Genomic DNA, 17,337 nt, shown 5'->3' with positions numbered 1-17,337 from the left:
GAAGTGCTCTAGGCTCTCGAAGTAGGTTTATAACTAGGCGTCAAGCAGGGACTTGAAGTAATGACAATAATGATATGCAATTCGTAACTAATAGTAGAGTATACTAAATGATTGATCTTGAGCACGAAGCTCTATACAAAAGAAATCCATCTTGATTATATAGTCCTTCGTGCCTATGGTTAACTAGGAATCGTCGTTCCTGGGAACGAGCGTTCCTGGTTGTTCCTAGGAACGTTCGTTCCTCACCGTTCCATCACATGTTTTATGGTCATGTGACATACTAATCGTTTTGGACGTAACAAATAATCGTAATTATATAAAAATTGAGAACTGATTAATAATTATCTTTGAATGATAGAATAGAATAGAAAGGAAAGTTAAACGAAATATAATTATATAAACTTTCAAAAAATTTAAAAAAAAAAAAAAGATTCAATTTTCCTTCATCCCATTATTCGCTACTATACCATGGAACATTACTCCTCGCTCATCTCCCGTTACTCATCCAATCCACATCCTCACACCCACACCCATACCCACACCCCATTCCCCTCCATGCCACTCCTCAAACATACCAACACCCCGCGCCTCCCGCCTACTTATCCTCCTCCTCCTCCCCTTCACCCCCAGCTCCCCACCCAATGAAATCACCGAAGAAGAAACACCCAAGTCCTACTCCTCACCCTCAAATCGTCTCAACAAACTCCGAGTATTAACAATATTACCCCTATCCACCGACCCTTCCATTTCCCCTTTCGATTCCACAACCGCCTCATCTCTAATTTCTAACCCAAATTTAAATTCCCCCGAATGTCCTTCATCACGTTTAGGAACACGAACCTGACTCCCAAACTCAGAATTCCCACGAGATTTCTCAACAGAACTTTGTTTTCTTGTTGGAAGACCGGAGGTTGTGAGTCCTTGTGGAGATTTAGAAGTTGGTAGCTCGTCGTATCTATGATAACTAAGTTGGTTTTTTAATTCAGGAGTTTTACGGAATGTTTCTGCTGATCTTTGGCTTGCTACAGGTAATCTTGACAGTCCCGAAGTGCGTATTGGTTCATTTTGCGTAAGGTATGGATGTTTGTTTTCACTTTTAGGAGTTTTATGGATCGTTTCAGCATATTGTGGAGTTCTCGCTGGTAGGCTAAGATTGAGCTCATGGGAAATCAGAGGTCGTCGAGATTCGTCATATGTAGGGAATGCCTCGGTTGACGTTTTCGTCATCGCGGATGGTGATGGAGTTGGTGGGATGTCATCTAGATGTTTTCCCTGGCCCTTTGATGTTATTGGCGGGGCTTTTGCAGCTTTGGTGTCGTCACCGAAAACTTCTTGAAATGCATAGGTCTTTGAGTAATTTTCGTGCTGATAAGATGCGCTCTCATGGGTAGTTTGCGGCTCTACCTCTGGCACTGATTTATCGCTGTTATATTGGCGATTGAAGGAAGTGTGCGTAGCAAAAGGAGTTTCTTCAAAGTCTGGATATCTTTGTTCTGTTAAAAATTTGTCGAAGCTGGACCCATAAGCTGAATGCGCATGCCTCGAGTAAAATCCAGAAGTCACCGGCTCTGGCTCCGGCTCTAATGTCTCATTTTCATCCCCATAGTCGGAGAAAGTTTGTGCATTAAGAGGAGTTTCTTCGTAGCCTGAATATCTTTGCTCAGATACAGATTCAGGGTTGCTAAAGTTGGCTTGTTGAGTTGGGTACTGCGCTGCCTCAATTTCCATATTTTCTGGCTCTACCTTTCGTCCCAGTTGCTCGGTATCAATATAGTCACCTGTGAAAGCACCTAGGCCCAAAGATCCCTCATAACTCGGAAATTCTTCCTCTTGTCTGTAACTCTGCATAGGACTCTCGGCCTCATCATCTTGAGGTTTAAGGGAGGTGATATCTTCGATTTGCTTATCATCCTTCAAAATTGTGGGTGGCTCGCCTGAAAAGCTTGGATTTGCTTTAAAAGCTTGGTCCTGTGTTGGCTCTGTCACGGACTTTCCTTTCTTGGGAAGGGATTTCTTTCCGAGAGAGATGACTTCATCCCTAGGTGTTCCTATTGCATCGGAGAAGTTACCTATGCTAGGTTGTGCTTGGGGTTCGCTCCCGGGCAGAAATTTGCTCACATATTCATCGCGGGAAGTATCCTCTTGTGGTGAGTAATCATTTTTTACTTCCGCAATAGTTCCCCGGTGACCCAGAACCGTCTTTGACTCAATAGGAACATCCTCTTCAACTATTCCCTCATTTATAGGAATAGTAAGCATTCCTCTGGAACTCGACTCGTTTGTGGCATCAATTTTGTGTTCACTTGAAACAACAGAGCTATTTTTTGCTTCTTGACTCTCAGCTGGATTAACATCGTCGGAGGCCTGGTTTATTTCTGTTAGAATACTATCTTGAATTGGAAGAGATTCAAAAACAGGATACCCATTTTCCTCCAAGGTAATTGACTCTGCATCAGTCGAAGAAACCTCAGAAGAATTTCATCTCTGCTTAGCTCGTAAGCATACTGTATGCTGCTATTTAGGAACAAAGTATCTTCATGACTGGACTGAGGTGATTGAACTTCAGCTAGATCATCCAGTTCCTGGGCTCTGTTTTCCTCTGGGTTGTCCTTAACTGTTTTGCTGCTATCAATCCTGTCAGATGTACTTTCTGGAGTTTTCTCTTCAGTCTCTGGTTCTTTTGCATCGTCGAGATATTCATGAACAAGTTCACTCTCTTCTTCTTCCGGGAGAGATGCATCTCCCAAGTTATCTTCAGATTTCAGTTCAGCTTCAATGACCTCGAGGTACTCCACAGATGGAGTTTCGTCCGCCATCTCCTCATTTTCACACTCGATGTCCAGATTTGTTTCAGGACTGAGCTCCCCTTCAACATCCCCTTGTACAGTGCTATTCTTGAATACCGCTTTCATTTTAGAATCCTTCAATTCGCGATCTTGCGCGAACATTGCAGGTAATGGTTCGAATTGCGTCCCACGCGACTCTTCGCCTGTCACGTTTTCTGATTCGTGTTGATCGGATAGGCTCCTTTTTTCCTCAATGTTAGCTGGGTAGCCACTACCATCACCTAACTCTGCACTTTGGGGATCTTTCGGTTCAGTCTCGGTGGGGAGTTCAACAGCTACCAATTCGCTACCTAGCACATGCGGCTCCTCCCCGAACACAGATTCAACTTCAAGCGGCGAATTTTCGTCATTCATAGCCTCGCTTGTAGATTCCTCCACAGGAGGTAGACTTTGGGGGGTACTTTCTTCAAGTCCGATAGGAATCTCAAGAGACTCTTTTTCAGGTAGGTTTTCATCCTCTGCAGATTGTGCTTGGTTGGTACTCTCGTCGGTTTCTGGAGTAATTTCCTCGTCCTGAACTAATTCATCGGTATTTGTAAGGATTGTGTCCTCGCTTGCGACAAATTTGGGTCCTTTGAAGGAACCATCTTCCTCTAAGTCAGTTGATGTCGCAGCGAGATCATCAAGGTTGTCTTCCGCATGGGATTCGCTTGAACGTTGTTCACTAGTCACATGTTTCTCTCCCTTCTCTGCTAGTTCGTCCTCAGATTGCTCTTCAAAAATTTCCTGGCTCTGGAGTGGCGTCTGCACCTTCGGAAGATCGGTACGTTCTTCGACATGACGTTCACCCTTCGCTTCCTTCGGTTCCTTTCCCGTCAATATCTCAGTTTGAGCTGGAACATTATTGCCTATAGTTTCATTGGCCTCTTCCACGATTAGTGCATTATCCTTTACCTCGGCCTCCTCATCCAAGATCGTTGCCATCTGCGCGTTCAAAACAGCGATTTCCTCTCGAGCTCTGACATCTTCTGGGTCTTCATTGATAGCATGCTCAGATATTGGGTCTTTAACAATGACAGGCTCTCCGCTGTATGTCTCAATAACCTGTTCCTCTGTTGATGGAGCCTCACCTTCGTCGTCGGTCGTAAAATGGATTTCTTTGTTTAACTCGGGTATGTATATGAGCTTCTCATCCTTGGCTTCTGGCTCAGGGATTAATTTATCTGTCGCTGTTCCAAGGTAATTTTTTTCTTGGTTGGAGTCCGGAAATTGGTTCTCAGAATCTAATTCTTTGATTGGTATTTCAGCGGCCAGTCTTTCGGTTGATTGAGAAGGCTCCTCGTCCTCAACAATATCTTCGACCTCTTCGCTTGTTTCAGGAGTACTGGAAGAAATTTCATCCCCATTTACCGGATCTTGAAGAGCATCCTTCATTTTCATTTCATATGCTCCCCTCTCCCCGACTCGCAGCGGCAGTTTCTGTTCCAAATTTTCACATCCTGTGATATCAGATTCGCTGACCTCCTCAGCTTCCGCAGACTTTTCCTTGTTCCCAACAAGAACTTGGTCTTGATCACTTGACTCCGATACGTGGATCTCGTTTTCGATGGCTAAATCAGGAGTCTGTTCAGACTGTTCTACAGCACTTTCTGTGATTTCAGCCGATATAGACTCATTACTACGGCTCTGGCTATCCGTTTCCAAGTCCCCTTCTTCGCCTCTAATCAAGGAGGCTCTATCTTCCGAATCTTCTAGCTCTTTGACAGCCAGTTTACTAACATTAACTTCCACGGGAAGTCCTCCATTTCCAACGAGAACAGAGCCTTGGTTATTCAGCTCCAAAACGGGTGACTTGGTTTCGCCGGTTGCTTTTGATATGCTTGTTTCTGCTAAGTGTCCAACAGTTTCGCTAGGATCGCTAGATATCTCTTCCTTGATATGCTCGCTACCGTCAATTTCCGTAGCGGTCTCCTCGCTTTCAACGGGAGTTTGATCATGATCCTTCAACTCAGGAGCAGAAGTCTTAGTTTCCACGAGGAGCTCAGATATGCATTCCTCCTGCAATGGCTCGACAGAGTTCTCCGAAATTTGGCTACTAGCATTCCTATTGCTAGGTTCGCAATCCTCTGTTTCCAAAACCTTCATGTCATTTTTGATGGGATTTTGATCTTGATCACTCGACTCTACCACATGTATCTCTGGATCGACAACTGATTCCGAAGAGCATTCCTCCAAAGGCAACTCAGTCACGCTCTCAGATCTCTCAGTACGAACCTCCTCATTACTAGATCCCAAATCATGTGTTTCCAGAATCTCTATTTTACTTTCGACCGGTTCTTCCTCAACCACCTGTTCCTTCTCCGCTTCTTCATTTGTAATCTGCTCCTCATTGCATGGTTTAATTACTCCAGTCGGAGGAGATATTTCTACATGCTCTGCAGAAACTCCATGGCTTGATTCGGGGATCAGAGGCGAGGCCTCCATTTCTAGATCTTGGAGATTTGTACCATTTTTTTTGTCCATGGAGTTTTCATCTGAACTCGACACGCCGATTTCTTCGGGTTCTGGAAGGTTTTCTTTCGTTTCCAAATGATCAATTTCTTCTGGATTGGTGAGAGGATTCCCTGTTGCGACTTCTGGGACGAGAATTTCCGCTGGCCTATTATCCAAGCTCGGTAGATCAGCTGCTGCTGACTCTGAGAGCTCCTCATTCATTTTCAAAGGATGAATGTCCTCCGTTTCTACCGTAGAATTTCCCATGGATATTTCCGGTATAACTTCTTTGGTGGAACTTTTATACTGTCAGTTTTGGACTTGTTATAGATGCTGTATAACTTACTTTGCTTCCTCGGCTGGGATATCTTCATCGACAAGATGTACTTCTTCGTCTTCAATACTCGGAATTACCCCTTCCGTCGACCTACTCGCCGTGTTAATATCGTGTAAATCTACCTTATCAAAATATCAACCGCAAGACCATTAACTCACTTATCTTCCTCCACGGCAACAGGTATTATTTTATCAACAGGGCTAAATCTCGTTATCAGTATCGAACAATTTAATGATTAGCTCATACGGACAGAGAATTCAAACTTACAAGTTATCACCATCTACAACATCCTCTACTTGTTCTTTAATTGCCTTGCTCTCTCCATCTACCTCTTTCTCAGACCTATAATTATCACATATTAGCTTACCATTCTCTCAATCAAAGCTTTATAACTATTCCACTTCCTCACATCCCACCATCTACAAACTAAATCAAACAAGAAGAGAAACTTACCTTCCCGCCGCAATAATCTCTTCCTCACTAGATATCTCCTCAACAACATGTCTTTCTTCAGGTTCCAGCTCATCCTTAGATGATTCCGCGACACCATCTTTTTCTGGCCTAAATATGCATATCTTCGAGTTAAACCCCATCAAATGTGTTTTGGAAATCAAAGATTGATGCGCACTTACGTTTGCTCTTGTTCATGTACTTCAAATTTTTCCACGGCAGAGCTTTAGAGATTTTAGCATTATAGAGTGTGAGAAGTATTTGATATAACTTACGTGTCTTCGACAAGATGTGGTTCTTCGATTGTATCTGCGATGGTATCTCCAATCTCCTCATTTTTCTCAACCTCAGCTTCCTTATTTATGGATGAGATGTCAATTTCTGGGCTAGTTTCAGACTAGAGAACAAGTTAGGCGCGTGAGCAAAAATATTCAAATTGATTGAAACCTACTGGAACCTCGGATTCTATTGATCTAGGTATCTCTTCAGGAACGAGTTCCTGGGCAGGTAAATTCTCTTCAGCTTGGTCCGAATCAAGAGCTAGTGTTATGTCTTTAGTGTCCGCGGTCTTTAAATAGAAGTTAGTGTTGCGCCAATTATCACCTATGCGAAGTAAAACCTACAGCTAATTCCAATTCTTCTGCTGGAAGTTGCCTTTTGACTTCTACCTCTTGTACCGGAGATTCTGTTTGGATGTGAGTCTGCTCTTCAATAGGTTCTTCTTTCTCGACCTGAATTCAATTAGTCAATCGTCGTTGGGTGATCTTTTTGTATTGGGAGATAGAAATCATGATATCTTACAGCAACTTCTAGTTCCACTTCCTGTTCTACTAGCGCAGGATGCGCAGCAGTATTATCTTCCTGTATCCCAAGCTGATTGTTGTCAGATAGGTCAGATATACCAAAACCATAAAATCTTCAGTACGGCGGAAACTTACCGTAACCGCGGGCTCTGTTGAAATAGCCTCTGCATCTTTTTCCAGATTCAATAAATCTTCGTCGCCATTGATACTCTTCTGCTCCTCAATCTACATTCCACATCAGTAAAACGTTCCATTCCGAGACGGATTTGAAAATTAGTCATGTCAAGATTGCATACTTACTATGATCTCTGGCTCTAGCTGTGCTTCTATTTCTGTCACCACTTGTTCTTCGACCTTTTAAATTGTTAGCAAGATTCCTCGCAAAGAATGTGAAAAAACTCTAACTTACGGGAGAATCTAATCGCTGTTCTGTAAGCTCAGGGGCTAACTCTTCAGCTACCTAAAACTAACATTAGTATTTTCAGATCTTTCACTAATCAATTAAAAATTTACCGGTATTTCTGATTCCAACATTGACTTCTCTTCTTCAAGAATCATATCTTCCTCAGTCTGTAAAATCTGATTAGTATAGAGCATCTAGTGAAAAATTCAAAACTTGACTTACAATTCCCTTCGCTTCTTCAGCCTCTTCAGGTACCTTATCATCCTTATCCAGCTTACCCTCCTCACCATCCACAGCCTTCATAACTCCAGCCCCCACAATACCGCCCAAAGCAAGCCCAGCAATCGTACCCTTCAATCCGTCATGATTCTCCCTGACCAGATCTCCATGCTCTTTGATTAACTCCCCATGTTTCAAAAGATTCTCTTCATGTTTACTTGAACTCTCCACGACTATCTTCTTCAATTCCTCAACATTACCACTTATTTCTGTATGTCTTAATCCACTTTCTTCTTTCAGATCCTGCAAAAAACCTGTATGTGTAATTAAGATCTCGTTCATGCCATGGACTTGGACAGTTGCATCTTTGATTTCGCTCAAGAGAGCTCTGTGGGCACTGTGTGACTCATTAGATGCTGTTGTCGCGTCTTTGATTTCTCCTAGAATTGTTGTGTGAGAGTTATGAGTATCTTTAATTTCTCCTAAGCTTGCAGTCTGTGACTCCAGGGTTGTGATAATATTCGTAAGCTGTGAATGTAATCCGCTAGTATCGAGGATTGGTGCTGGCATTGGTTCAGCGGCAGTATCCGGAGACAGTTGTGATTTGAGATCTGCTAGAACCGCAGTGTGAGAAGCATGAGACGCATTCGAGTCAATTAGTGCTACTTTAAGCTCAGCAAGAGTAGTTGTATGGGTAAGATGTGCTTCATTCGAGCTAGAAGTTGCATCTTTTATTTCTCCTAGGGTACTGCTGTGCGTATTATGGGATTTATTAGACTTGTGTATTGCTTCCTGGAGTTCCCCTAAAGTGGTGATTTGCGCGGCATGTGCGCTACTTAAAGCAGCTGTTGCATCTCTTATCACTGCAAGGGTAGCAGAATGGGCTCCATGAGATTCGTTGGACATACTGGTTAAATCCTTGATTTCTCCAAGAACTGCCGCATGAGTTGTGTGAGAATCATTGGAAGCATTAGCCGCATTTCTAAGTTCATCCAAGGTCGCATTATGCGAGCTATGTACTTCCATACCAGAATTCGTAACATCCCTAATCTCCTTCAAAACCACATTCTGGCTCTCGAGTGTCGTAATAACCGTGTTAATTTGGGTTTCCAATCCGCTCAAATCCACGGCAGCAATTGGAGCTTGAATCTCACTCTCTTCGATAGATTTCTTTCTATTTTGCTCAGATGAAGCAGCAGTATTCATCACTGTTTGAAGTTCCAATAATGATCGATCCAACTTCTCTTGAGAGTCATTACATGTATGTAATGCGGTAAGTATCTCATCACTAACATCCGATTCCCTAAGAGTTTCAAAAGCTGTAGAGTTACTTTCTTGCAATTCATGTAATGCCGTCAAAATTTCATCGCTGACATCTGCGTTCTTGATTTCTTGAAGTAAATTCGTGTGACTGTCGAGTGATTCTAGTATTTTTGGTAAAGAACTGTTGCCGATTTCCGAAGTAGAAGCATTGGATTTGAGCTCCTCCAAAATAGCTGTATGTGAATTTAATGTGCTCTTGATAACCATGATATGTGGTTCTAGGATGTTATCCACTACCATTGCATCCATATCATTTTTTGCAAGCGCCTCAGACTTGATATCATCAAGCACAATCCTGTGAGCATTCAGAGCACTCTTGATAGCCGTAATATGTGGTTCAAAGAGTTCGAGTCTTGGAATTTCTTCTCTAGGCATTGACGACGGGGATGAATCATTTTTTCTCGATTTGAGCTCATCCAACACAACGGTATGTGACTCTAGTTTGCTTATCAGAGAGTTGAAATGGCCATCAAATGCTGCAGAGTTGGGCTCCTCTAGTCTAGTAGCCTTCGATTTGATTTCGTCTAATGCTGCGGTATATGCTTCTAGCATGCTAGCCATAGAACCAAAGTGTTCGTCTAGAGCCTTAATGTTAGTATCTACAAGCAAAGCAGATTCAGACGAGCCATTTTTGGACTTAATGTCATCCAATGCTGTGGTATGCGCTGCCAGTGTACCGGTGATCGAATTAAAGTGTGTCTCAAACGCTTCCATATCAACTGCCACTGGTGAATTGCTAGATTGAAGATCCTTCGATTTAATCTCATGCAGAACTGCACCATGAGATTCCAAGGTAGAAGTGATCGGACTGAAATCAACGACATATGCATCCTTAGCCTTGATCTCCTCCAAGGTTGCGGTATGAGATTCCAGAGTAGAAATAATCGGACTGAAATCAACAATATATGCCTCCTTAGCCCTGATCTCTTCCAAGGTTGCACCATGAGCTTCCAACATCGAAGTAATTGGACTAAAATCAGCCCTACCTCCTACTCCCTTAGTTTTAATCTCCTCCAAGATTGCACCATGAGATTCCAGCATTGAAATAACTGGACTAAAATCAGCACTACCTTCTCCTTCCTTATCCCTAATCTCCTCCAAAATCACAGCATGAGTTTCCAGCATCGAAATAATCGGAGTGAGATCTATAACCGGAATATCCTTCGATTTAATTTCTTCCAAAAGCGTCTTTTGTGTTTCCAACACACTACTCATCGAACCAAATTGATTATTGAAAGATTCAACAGTAACTCCCGTTGACGCGGTAGCATCTTTCGTGTTGAGCTTAATATCATCCAGAATTGCGGCATGGCTGTTTAACTTTTCAATGATATATCCCGTGTTCTTTTCTACAATTTCCACAACACTTTCACCCGCGGGTATAGGTTCAGGAGGCGGGATTGGTAGAACTTTTATGTTTTCCAACGCAGCTGCGTGAGAAACATGTGACTCAGTTGATTTTTGGACTTCTGTTAGAATTGATGTGTTTGTCTCGATTAGACTATCCATTTTTGTTTCTAGACCTTCTAGATCGATGGAGGTGGTTGGTTCCGATGGTTGAGTAAACGAAGTCTTGAGACCTTCCAGCGCAGATGCATGAGCTAGATGTGAGTCGTTTGACTTTTGAAGTTCTGCCAAGATGGTTGTATTCGTGTCGGAACTTTTAATGCTCTCTAGCGCAGCCGTGTGCTTCTCATGAGCCTCATTGGATTTCTGCACTTCTTTCAAGATGGTTTGAAGTGTTTCCGTGTCTGCTGATGTGAGGACTGGTTGATTTGGCATATCCATAAGCTGAATATTCCTCTGCTTAAGCTCTCCTAAAATCGCGATATGCGCCTCATGCGACTCATTCGATTTCTCTATACCTGCCAAAATCATGGCATTGTTATTAACTTCCTTGATCTCCAATAATATCTCCTTCTGGGAATCAAGTGTTGACTGCAGAGTCGTAATTTCTTCTTTCAGCAATCCCAAATTGACATTATTTGAAGAGGAGCCTGAATCCAAGTTTCCGTTTAAGACCTCCAGTGTAGCAGATATTTCTTGAAGAACCTCAGCATCACCCCCAGCATCATGAGATACGGCCGCTGTCTCAAGTTTGGTGGTTACCCCGGCCAATTGGTCATTTATCGCTTTTACATTAGTTCCTAGATCCGTACCGATTCGTGTAATGATCACCCTGACATTTTCCTGCAATTGATCTAATTGCGTCTGCATCACCGAAGTTTGGGTGTCATTTTTCTCCAAGCTTTCTTTCAAACCATCCAAGCGTTCGTCTGATATCAACAAATTATTTATTTTCGTAATTCCATCCATTAACTTCCCTAGTTTATTGTTATTGGAGTCCAACGTGTCCGATATTTCAGATAGTTTTCCAGCTGTAAATGTACCACTTCGACTGGGCAGAGGCCTTGTTTTTTGATTGGAAAAGGAACGTGGTGTACCAGTGCCAGGCGTCGAAATATGTGATATGGGCAGTGGTAATTCTCCTGATCTTGGATCATCAGATATAGGATGCGAAGTCAGAGCGCCATGAGTGCTAAATCTTGCTTTGGTTGAATCTACCGCTTCTTCTTGATCTGCCATTGACTCCAGGCTCAATAAGACATGGTCCATGCCAACATTGGTCTTCTTCAACAATATTTCATGTTGTAAAACCGCGTTCACTATTGGTTCAATCGTATCGAGGGCCGCCTTGATGTCAGGCTTGAGCAGTTTAGCTATATGAGAAGCAAGTCCAGCCTGGAAGGCATCTCCGGAGATAGCTTGATCAATTGCCTGTCGAAGGACTTCCGGATCTGTTGGGCTGCCTCCAGAAAAGCTCGCATGTTTAGTAGTGGTTGAATCTTGAGATTTCTTTCCTTCAAATGATGCCCGTATTCGATGGGATAGGGGAGGTCGCGAATTGGTCGTCATTCTTCTTGAGCCTTCTCTTGATCTCTCTTTCTTGAGATTACCGGTAGTACCAGTAGAAGGTTGAAGATTAACGGGCATTAGAAATGATTAAAAAAATAGTAACAGAAACAAAACAGACATAGAGATAAACACCTGAGACGACTGATGCTCAAGAGATAGTAATAATAGAGATGGCCTTACAATTAATCTTACCGTTTTACCATGTTCCCAGTCCGCATATATGTGAATTTGGGTATTTGAATATATAAAACACGGTTGTATAGCACAAAGAGTTGTCAAATTCATGCGTGGTTAATCGTTGAATTCGAAGTTAAGTGGTTGAAAGGGAGTGAGAAAGAAGAGAGAGAGCAAATAATTAATGTTTTGTTTTCGAGTGGAGCCGAATTCAAGCAAATGATTTCTTTTCAGGCCTTTTGCTTTACCTTTGCATTGCTTTGGTACTTCACCGGGACTGGGTGCAGCCCAATGCCGGGCATTTCCCTCCAGCGATCATCCCTTCATTTAATGCCGTACAACAAGTATTATTGCTAAGGTTTGCGATTACACGTAGACAAAATATATTGATATGAAAAGTTCGGATTATAAGAGAGTCAATTGATCAGTGAGACTATATGATAAAAGTAGATAATATGAGTGGATACTAATCCAAAATGACCTCCAGATTCTTCAGTCACGTAGATAGCCCTGACCTGTTAGGTTTGCATCTCAAGATTCCCATGCTGGTGATGGAGGGGTCACATTTAGAGGGGAATTCCCAGCAACTGTGCAACTGTGCAACTGCCAGCAAGCAACTTCAATTGCCCAATGAATACCTAGTAGACCTTGCAAACATAGTAGAATCTTCACGATATTTGTAAATGTAAACAGATTGCTTAACTTGAGAATAGTATGTGACATTTTAGGTGCAGTTTATCATTCGACGAGGAGTAGGTTAACGGTAACCAAGCACCAATCTTGTAGTAGGTATAAAAAGATACGCCTACTCATGCTATGCAAAGTAAGATCTTATATTCATACAGGGCATCATCGGGCCTCTCATAGGGCTTACCAGTATCGTGTTTTAGCTGTGGATGTGATACAAGGTTCAGGAGTCATTGCTTCTGATAGGCTCATTATGAGACGCTTCAGGGTTTCATTCTCTAGATCAAAACACCTAATGACGACTTAAAGTGTTCTTGAATGGATGCAACGCTTCTTTCCAAAAATAGCTTTTCCTCTCGAGGTCTTCATCGTCGGAAGAAGAGATTCATTTCTCCCACTATATTTCTATTAAATCTTGACATTTGACAAATACCTGCCAAGTACTTCCCTATGGATGGCTTTGGGCAGAAATACCACCTGATGAACAGAATTCATCTATCCGGACTGGAAAGATAATCGATACCCAATGCTCTTCTAGATCTCTCCATTCTAACCATCATTCCCGTACATCATAATCAATTATATTATCATATGACTCTTCCTTCAAGTCTCATACTACCACACTACATCTAAAAGATATAACACGACATATTAATAAGAATTTGGCATGTGTATTACCATCACACCACGAAAGATGTCTGTCTACCTTTGACAACATACATTTTTCCTCTCCTCCGAATTTCCCTCCTTTCCGAAACTCGGTAACCTCAATCTCTTAAGCCGATGACTTTGACCAGTTGTTGGCCTACCTCGGCAAAACTGCTGTGAAAGCTATCAAGCCACATCCCGCGGTCCAGCTATGAGGCTAAGAAACATCCCTCATTATCACAAGCTTCATTCATAATAACCCTCCTCCAATTAAACATTCCTTTCATAGACAAGATCTTCACAATTTTTTGTTTTTATTTTATTTTATTTTATTTTCAAATTTTTCCTCACCTCTTCACCTCTCCTCTCTCAACAATGTCTTCATCTTCCTCCTCTCCAGGAGCTCAAATAAACAAAAAGATCGACGCACTCAACCCTCATCTGCCCCACGTTCCCGAATCCAAGGCGGAATTAAAACAAGATGCCGAGATAGTCGTTCAAAAATCATTTGCAGGATTACGGTCGCTGGCTGCTGGAGGTTTCGGTGGTGTTTGCGCAGTTATTGTCGGACATCCATTTGATTTGGTCAAAGTTCGTTTACAGACTGCGGAACGAGGGGTGTACAAAGGTGCTATTGATGTTGTGACGAAATCTGTCGCGAAGGATGGTCTTGCAAGAGGTTTATATGCGGGGGTGAGTGCACCGCTGGTGGGTGTTACTCCTATGTGTATGTTTTCTACTTTTTCCTATTCATCATTATTCTTTTGTTTGTTTTGAAAGTCATACTCCCAAACAAATGACTGATCTTCTTTTTCTCCACAGTCGCCGTATCATTTTGGGGTTTCGACGTAGGCAAGAATCTTGTGCGCAACTTTACCTCCACTGCTCCTCACGAACCCCTCACCATTGCTCAAATCAGTACTGCTGGTTTTTTCTCCGCCATTCCCCAAACGCTCATTACTGCTCCATTTGAACGTGTGAAAGTTCTTTTACAAATCCAAGGTCAAAAGGAACTTGCGCCTGGAGAGAAACCAAAATATAATGGTGGTGTCGATGTCGTAAAGCAACTTTACAAGGAGGGTGGTATTAAATCAGTCTTTCGAGGATCTGCTGCTACACTGGCAAGAGATGGTCCTGGAAGCGCCGCATATTTCGCAACCTACGAGTACATCAAACGTCGCCTAACTCCTATAGACCCCGCTACGGGTAAACCAGGGAAGGAACTAAGTTTATTAGCGATTACCGGTGCAGGAGCATGCGCAGGTGTAGCAATGTGGATTCCAGTTTTCCCGGTCGACACAGTCAAGTCGAGATTACAAACTATGGAAGGCAAACCAACAGTTGGAGGTGTGATAAAGGGGTTGTATAGAAATGGAGGATTCAAGGCATTCTTCCCTGGATTTGGACCAGCATTGGCCAGAGCTGTACCTGCTAATGCTGCAACATTTTTGGGCGTAGAATTGGCTCACCAAGGAATGAATAAGGTGTTTGGATGAGCTATTAGAGGCAGGCACTCAGAAATGGGTAGATGGAGCATGGAATAAAAGTCATCGCTGGTTAAGGCAAATATATGGGCTGGGTCGAGATGGTATTTTACTTCACTGTAAAACATGAATGCATGTATGAGGATTATAGAGAAGTTCTTGGCTACGGGACATAGCTAGGTAGAGATAGATTTCTAATTCTGGCTGGAGGTAAAAGGCGATAGACTCGAGAAAGCGACACAATCGAAATGAATTAGATTTAGACTTGATTAGAGGTCTGACCAAATTTCTTAAAGTTGATTTTGAATTCGTATGAACTGACTGAATGCGAAGATATCACACAAGAAAAAATTAAATAGTGTAAACTACCTATATACCGTTATATATAAGAATTGTCTACACTCTCGGTGTCAATACTTTTACCACGCTTACATAATCAATAAGATTCATCACAAAAAACATCTCACAAATCATTTACTTCTCTTCAAGGGGACCTCACTCCACTCCACCTCCACCTCTACGTTTTCATGAATTTGTTCCGATCAAGGAGATCTGTCAATTCTCCGGTAAGTCAATCTACTCTCATATTGTGTTCTTCTCCTAACATATACCGAATGCGCAGAACTCTCTTTAAACATTCAAACTTCCGATCATGATTTTGAACGCCTTCGCTATATTTGACCTACGCACTTGCTTCCTCCAAAGCTAAACAACGAGTTCAATGCGTAAAATTTTCTCTCGTACTATCATCCAGGGATATCACATATTGGTGACTTACCAATGACCAGAAGTCTATCTCACAAATGCTTCTTTCGAAGGAGGTCGTCGATTATCAAATTTTTGGCATCGCGTACCAGTTATCCCAAGCGACTTCAAAACTCGTTTTCAACATGCTTCGAAATCTCTCTACTCAACGGAAAGAGGTGGGGTATCTCCTCTATCTACAGACGTCTTGGATAAACATGCAAAGTTGAAGTCAATTCCTAGACCTGTCGAACGTGTTTATGCGCCTCAGTGGCGGAAATCGAAAGTATGGGACAAAATATTCAGTCCTCACTGGGACCCTCAAAGATACAAAGCAGAATACAATCAAAGTAGCTGTGTGCCTCTCTGGGACATAGCGCCTGGCTGTCTTCTTTTTCTTAAAGGTAAAACAAGATTGGCTCCCGAATCCCTCAAAGAGATCCGAAAATATGCCCACCCTGGCGTGTGTGGCCATCATGTTGTGGTATTGGCAATCGATGTGAAAGGGGTTGACGAAGCTACAGTCGGCTTGGCGACAATTAGAAGCTTCTCTCAACATCAAGATGAGTGTCGATTCCTTGGTTTAGATTGGTTTGATAATACACACTTTGAGATACAACAGAGAGGCAATAACAATCTACCTCCACCACTTGAGCAAAATATAAAAGTACTGCGGTTATATAAAACCCCCTGCTCAAATCAATATCATGAAAACCGACAACTTATTGAGACGGGCACCATCTTCACCGTTCCGTACCAGGAGTTAATGACTGAAGTCAGATTCCCTGGCGAACATTCTGACTCGTGGTACCCCTCTTCTTATCTTAATGGATGGTCGAGGCGCATCATTAAACAAGATTTTTTCGCCATGTGTGAAATCATCGGTTTCACACCAGATCCATGGGCCAGTAGTGGTCCATATATGTGGAAGGAATTTGTCAAGAAGACTGGAATCGACACATTTGGCTTTGATCTCGAGGATCCCGCACTATACGACGAGAAGGCCTTTCATCAACAGATGTGGGAGGAAGGAGAGGAGGAATATAACAAGTTCTATAGTTGGTCTGGAATTGTTCAACAGAGCTCAGATGATTACTCACCTCTAGGGTGGGTTTTTGACCGTGAGCCGTACAAAGGAGGCCTCATACGCAAGAAAATTAATGGTCGCGGCTTGATTCGCAAAGTAGATCCATTCGACCGTGAGATATTCAGAGTTTAAAATGCTCTAGCTGCATCACATACTTCTACACCAGATGTGTTTCAATTCTATATTCGTTGATTTCTAGATATACATCTGAAGTCCCCATATTCTATCATTGATATGTTATACAATTTCTACGTACTTAGCACCATAGAGCACAGGATGGCTTATTATTGGGCAATCGATACGATTAATCTTGGAAACTGGAAGACGGTAAGTAGTGTAGTGTTCTAACTGTGAGATTAACATAGCGAGCGGGAAGCAATTCCAATCGTGAGTATTTCTATATACTTTTATCATCTCATTGATCATCACTATTTTTTATATCTTGGAATTAGATATGAGTATAAAAGTCTATTATATATATATTTGATGACGATTATTATATGATTTTATATTTTTATTAAATTTATATTGAGTTTGGTTGTTTTTTAAGTATAATATAATAAATAAATAAATAATATATAATATAATAAATAAAATCTTATAATTTATAATTTATAATTTATAATTTATAATTTATAATTTATAATTAGACATTTATTTATCTTTGACTTGTTTAATATAATAATAAATAAAATAACTCCGAAACTACTATAAAAATCACATGATTCATTCTATCCTGCTCTCAGGAAGAGGACATCTAGTATCTCTTATATTCTTTCAAGG

The 17,337-nt window shown here is 41.8% G+C and overlaps 4 protein-coding genes across 4 annotated transcripts; 3 read left to right on the top strand and 1 right to left on the bottom strand.

The window, feature by feature from the left end:
* Nucleotides 1–672: 672 nt before the first annotated feature.
* SS1G_03021 (hypothetical protein) lies at nucleotides 673–11,808 on the bottom strand (the record flags this gene model as incomplete). The annotated part of the gene is made up of 16 exons (XM_001596748.1): nucleotides 673–2,317; nucleotides 2,506–5,445; nucleotides 5,626–5,706; nucleotides 5,775–5,816; nucleotides 5,884–5,958; nucleotides 6,070–6,177; nucleotides 6,249–6,290; nucleotides 6,342–6,463; nucleotides 6,518–6,634; nucleotides 6,690–6,797; nucleotides 6,868–6,927; nucleotides 7,005–7,094; nucleotides 7,170–7,223; nucleotides 7,279–7,329; nucleotides 7,383–7,439; nucleotides 7,495–11,808. 16 exons carry the CDS (start codon nucleotides 11,806–11,808, stop codon nucleotides 673–675), a joined length of 9,906 nt encoding a protein of 3,301 aa, XP_001596798.1.
* Nucleotides 11,809–12,380: 572 nt separating this feature from the next.
* On the top strand, nucleotides 12,381–12,898 carry SS1G_03020 (predicted protein; the record flags this gene model as incomplete). Its single annotated transcript, XM_001596747.1, has 3 exons — nucleotides 12,381–12,426; nucleotides 12,618–12,689; nucleotides 12,750–12,898. The coding sequence occupies 3 exons, from the start codon at nucleotides 12,381–12,383 to the stop codon at nucleotides 12,896–12,898; spliced, it is 267 nt and encodes an 88-aa protein (XP_001596797.1).
* Nucleotides 12,899–13,614: 716 nt separating this feature from the next.
* Nucleotides 13,615–14,735, top strand: SS1G_03019 (hypothetical protein; the record flags this gene model as incomplete). The annotated part of the gene is made up of 2 exons (XM_001596746.1): nucleotides 13,615–13,966; nucleotides 14,062–14,735. The coding sequence occupies 2 exons, from the start codon at nucleotides 13,615–13,617 to the stop codon at nucleotides 14,733–14,735; spliced, it is 1,026 nt and encodes a 341-aa protein (XP_001596796.1).
* A 709-nt stretch (nucleotides 14,736–15,444) lies between these two features.
* SS1G_03018 (predicted protein) lies at nucleotides 15,445–16,945 on the top strand (the record flags this gene model as incomplete). The annotated part of the gene is made up of 3 exons (XM_001596745.1): nucleotides 15,445–15,448; nucleotides 15,512–16,666; nucleotides 16,920–16,945. 3 exons carry the CDS (start codon nucleotides 15,445–15,447, stop codon nucleotides 16,943–16,945), a joined length of 1,185 nt encoding a protein of 394 aa, XP_001596795.1.
* Between the last annotated feature and the right edge of the window lie 392 nt (nucleotides 16,946–17,337).

Source organism: Sclerotinia sclerotiorum, genomic scaffold (assembly GCF_000146945.2).
Source record: "Sclerotinia sclerotiorum 1980 UF-70 scaffold_3 genomic scaffold, whole genome shotgun sequence".
Classification (NCBI taxonomy): Eukaryota; Fungi; Ascomycota; class Leotiomycetes; order Helotiales; family Sclerotiniaceae; genus Sclerotinia; species Sclerotinia sclerotiorum.
Note: the sequence above shows the minus strand (reverse complement) of the source record. Positions and strands in the feature narration are given on the sequence as shown.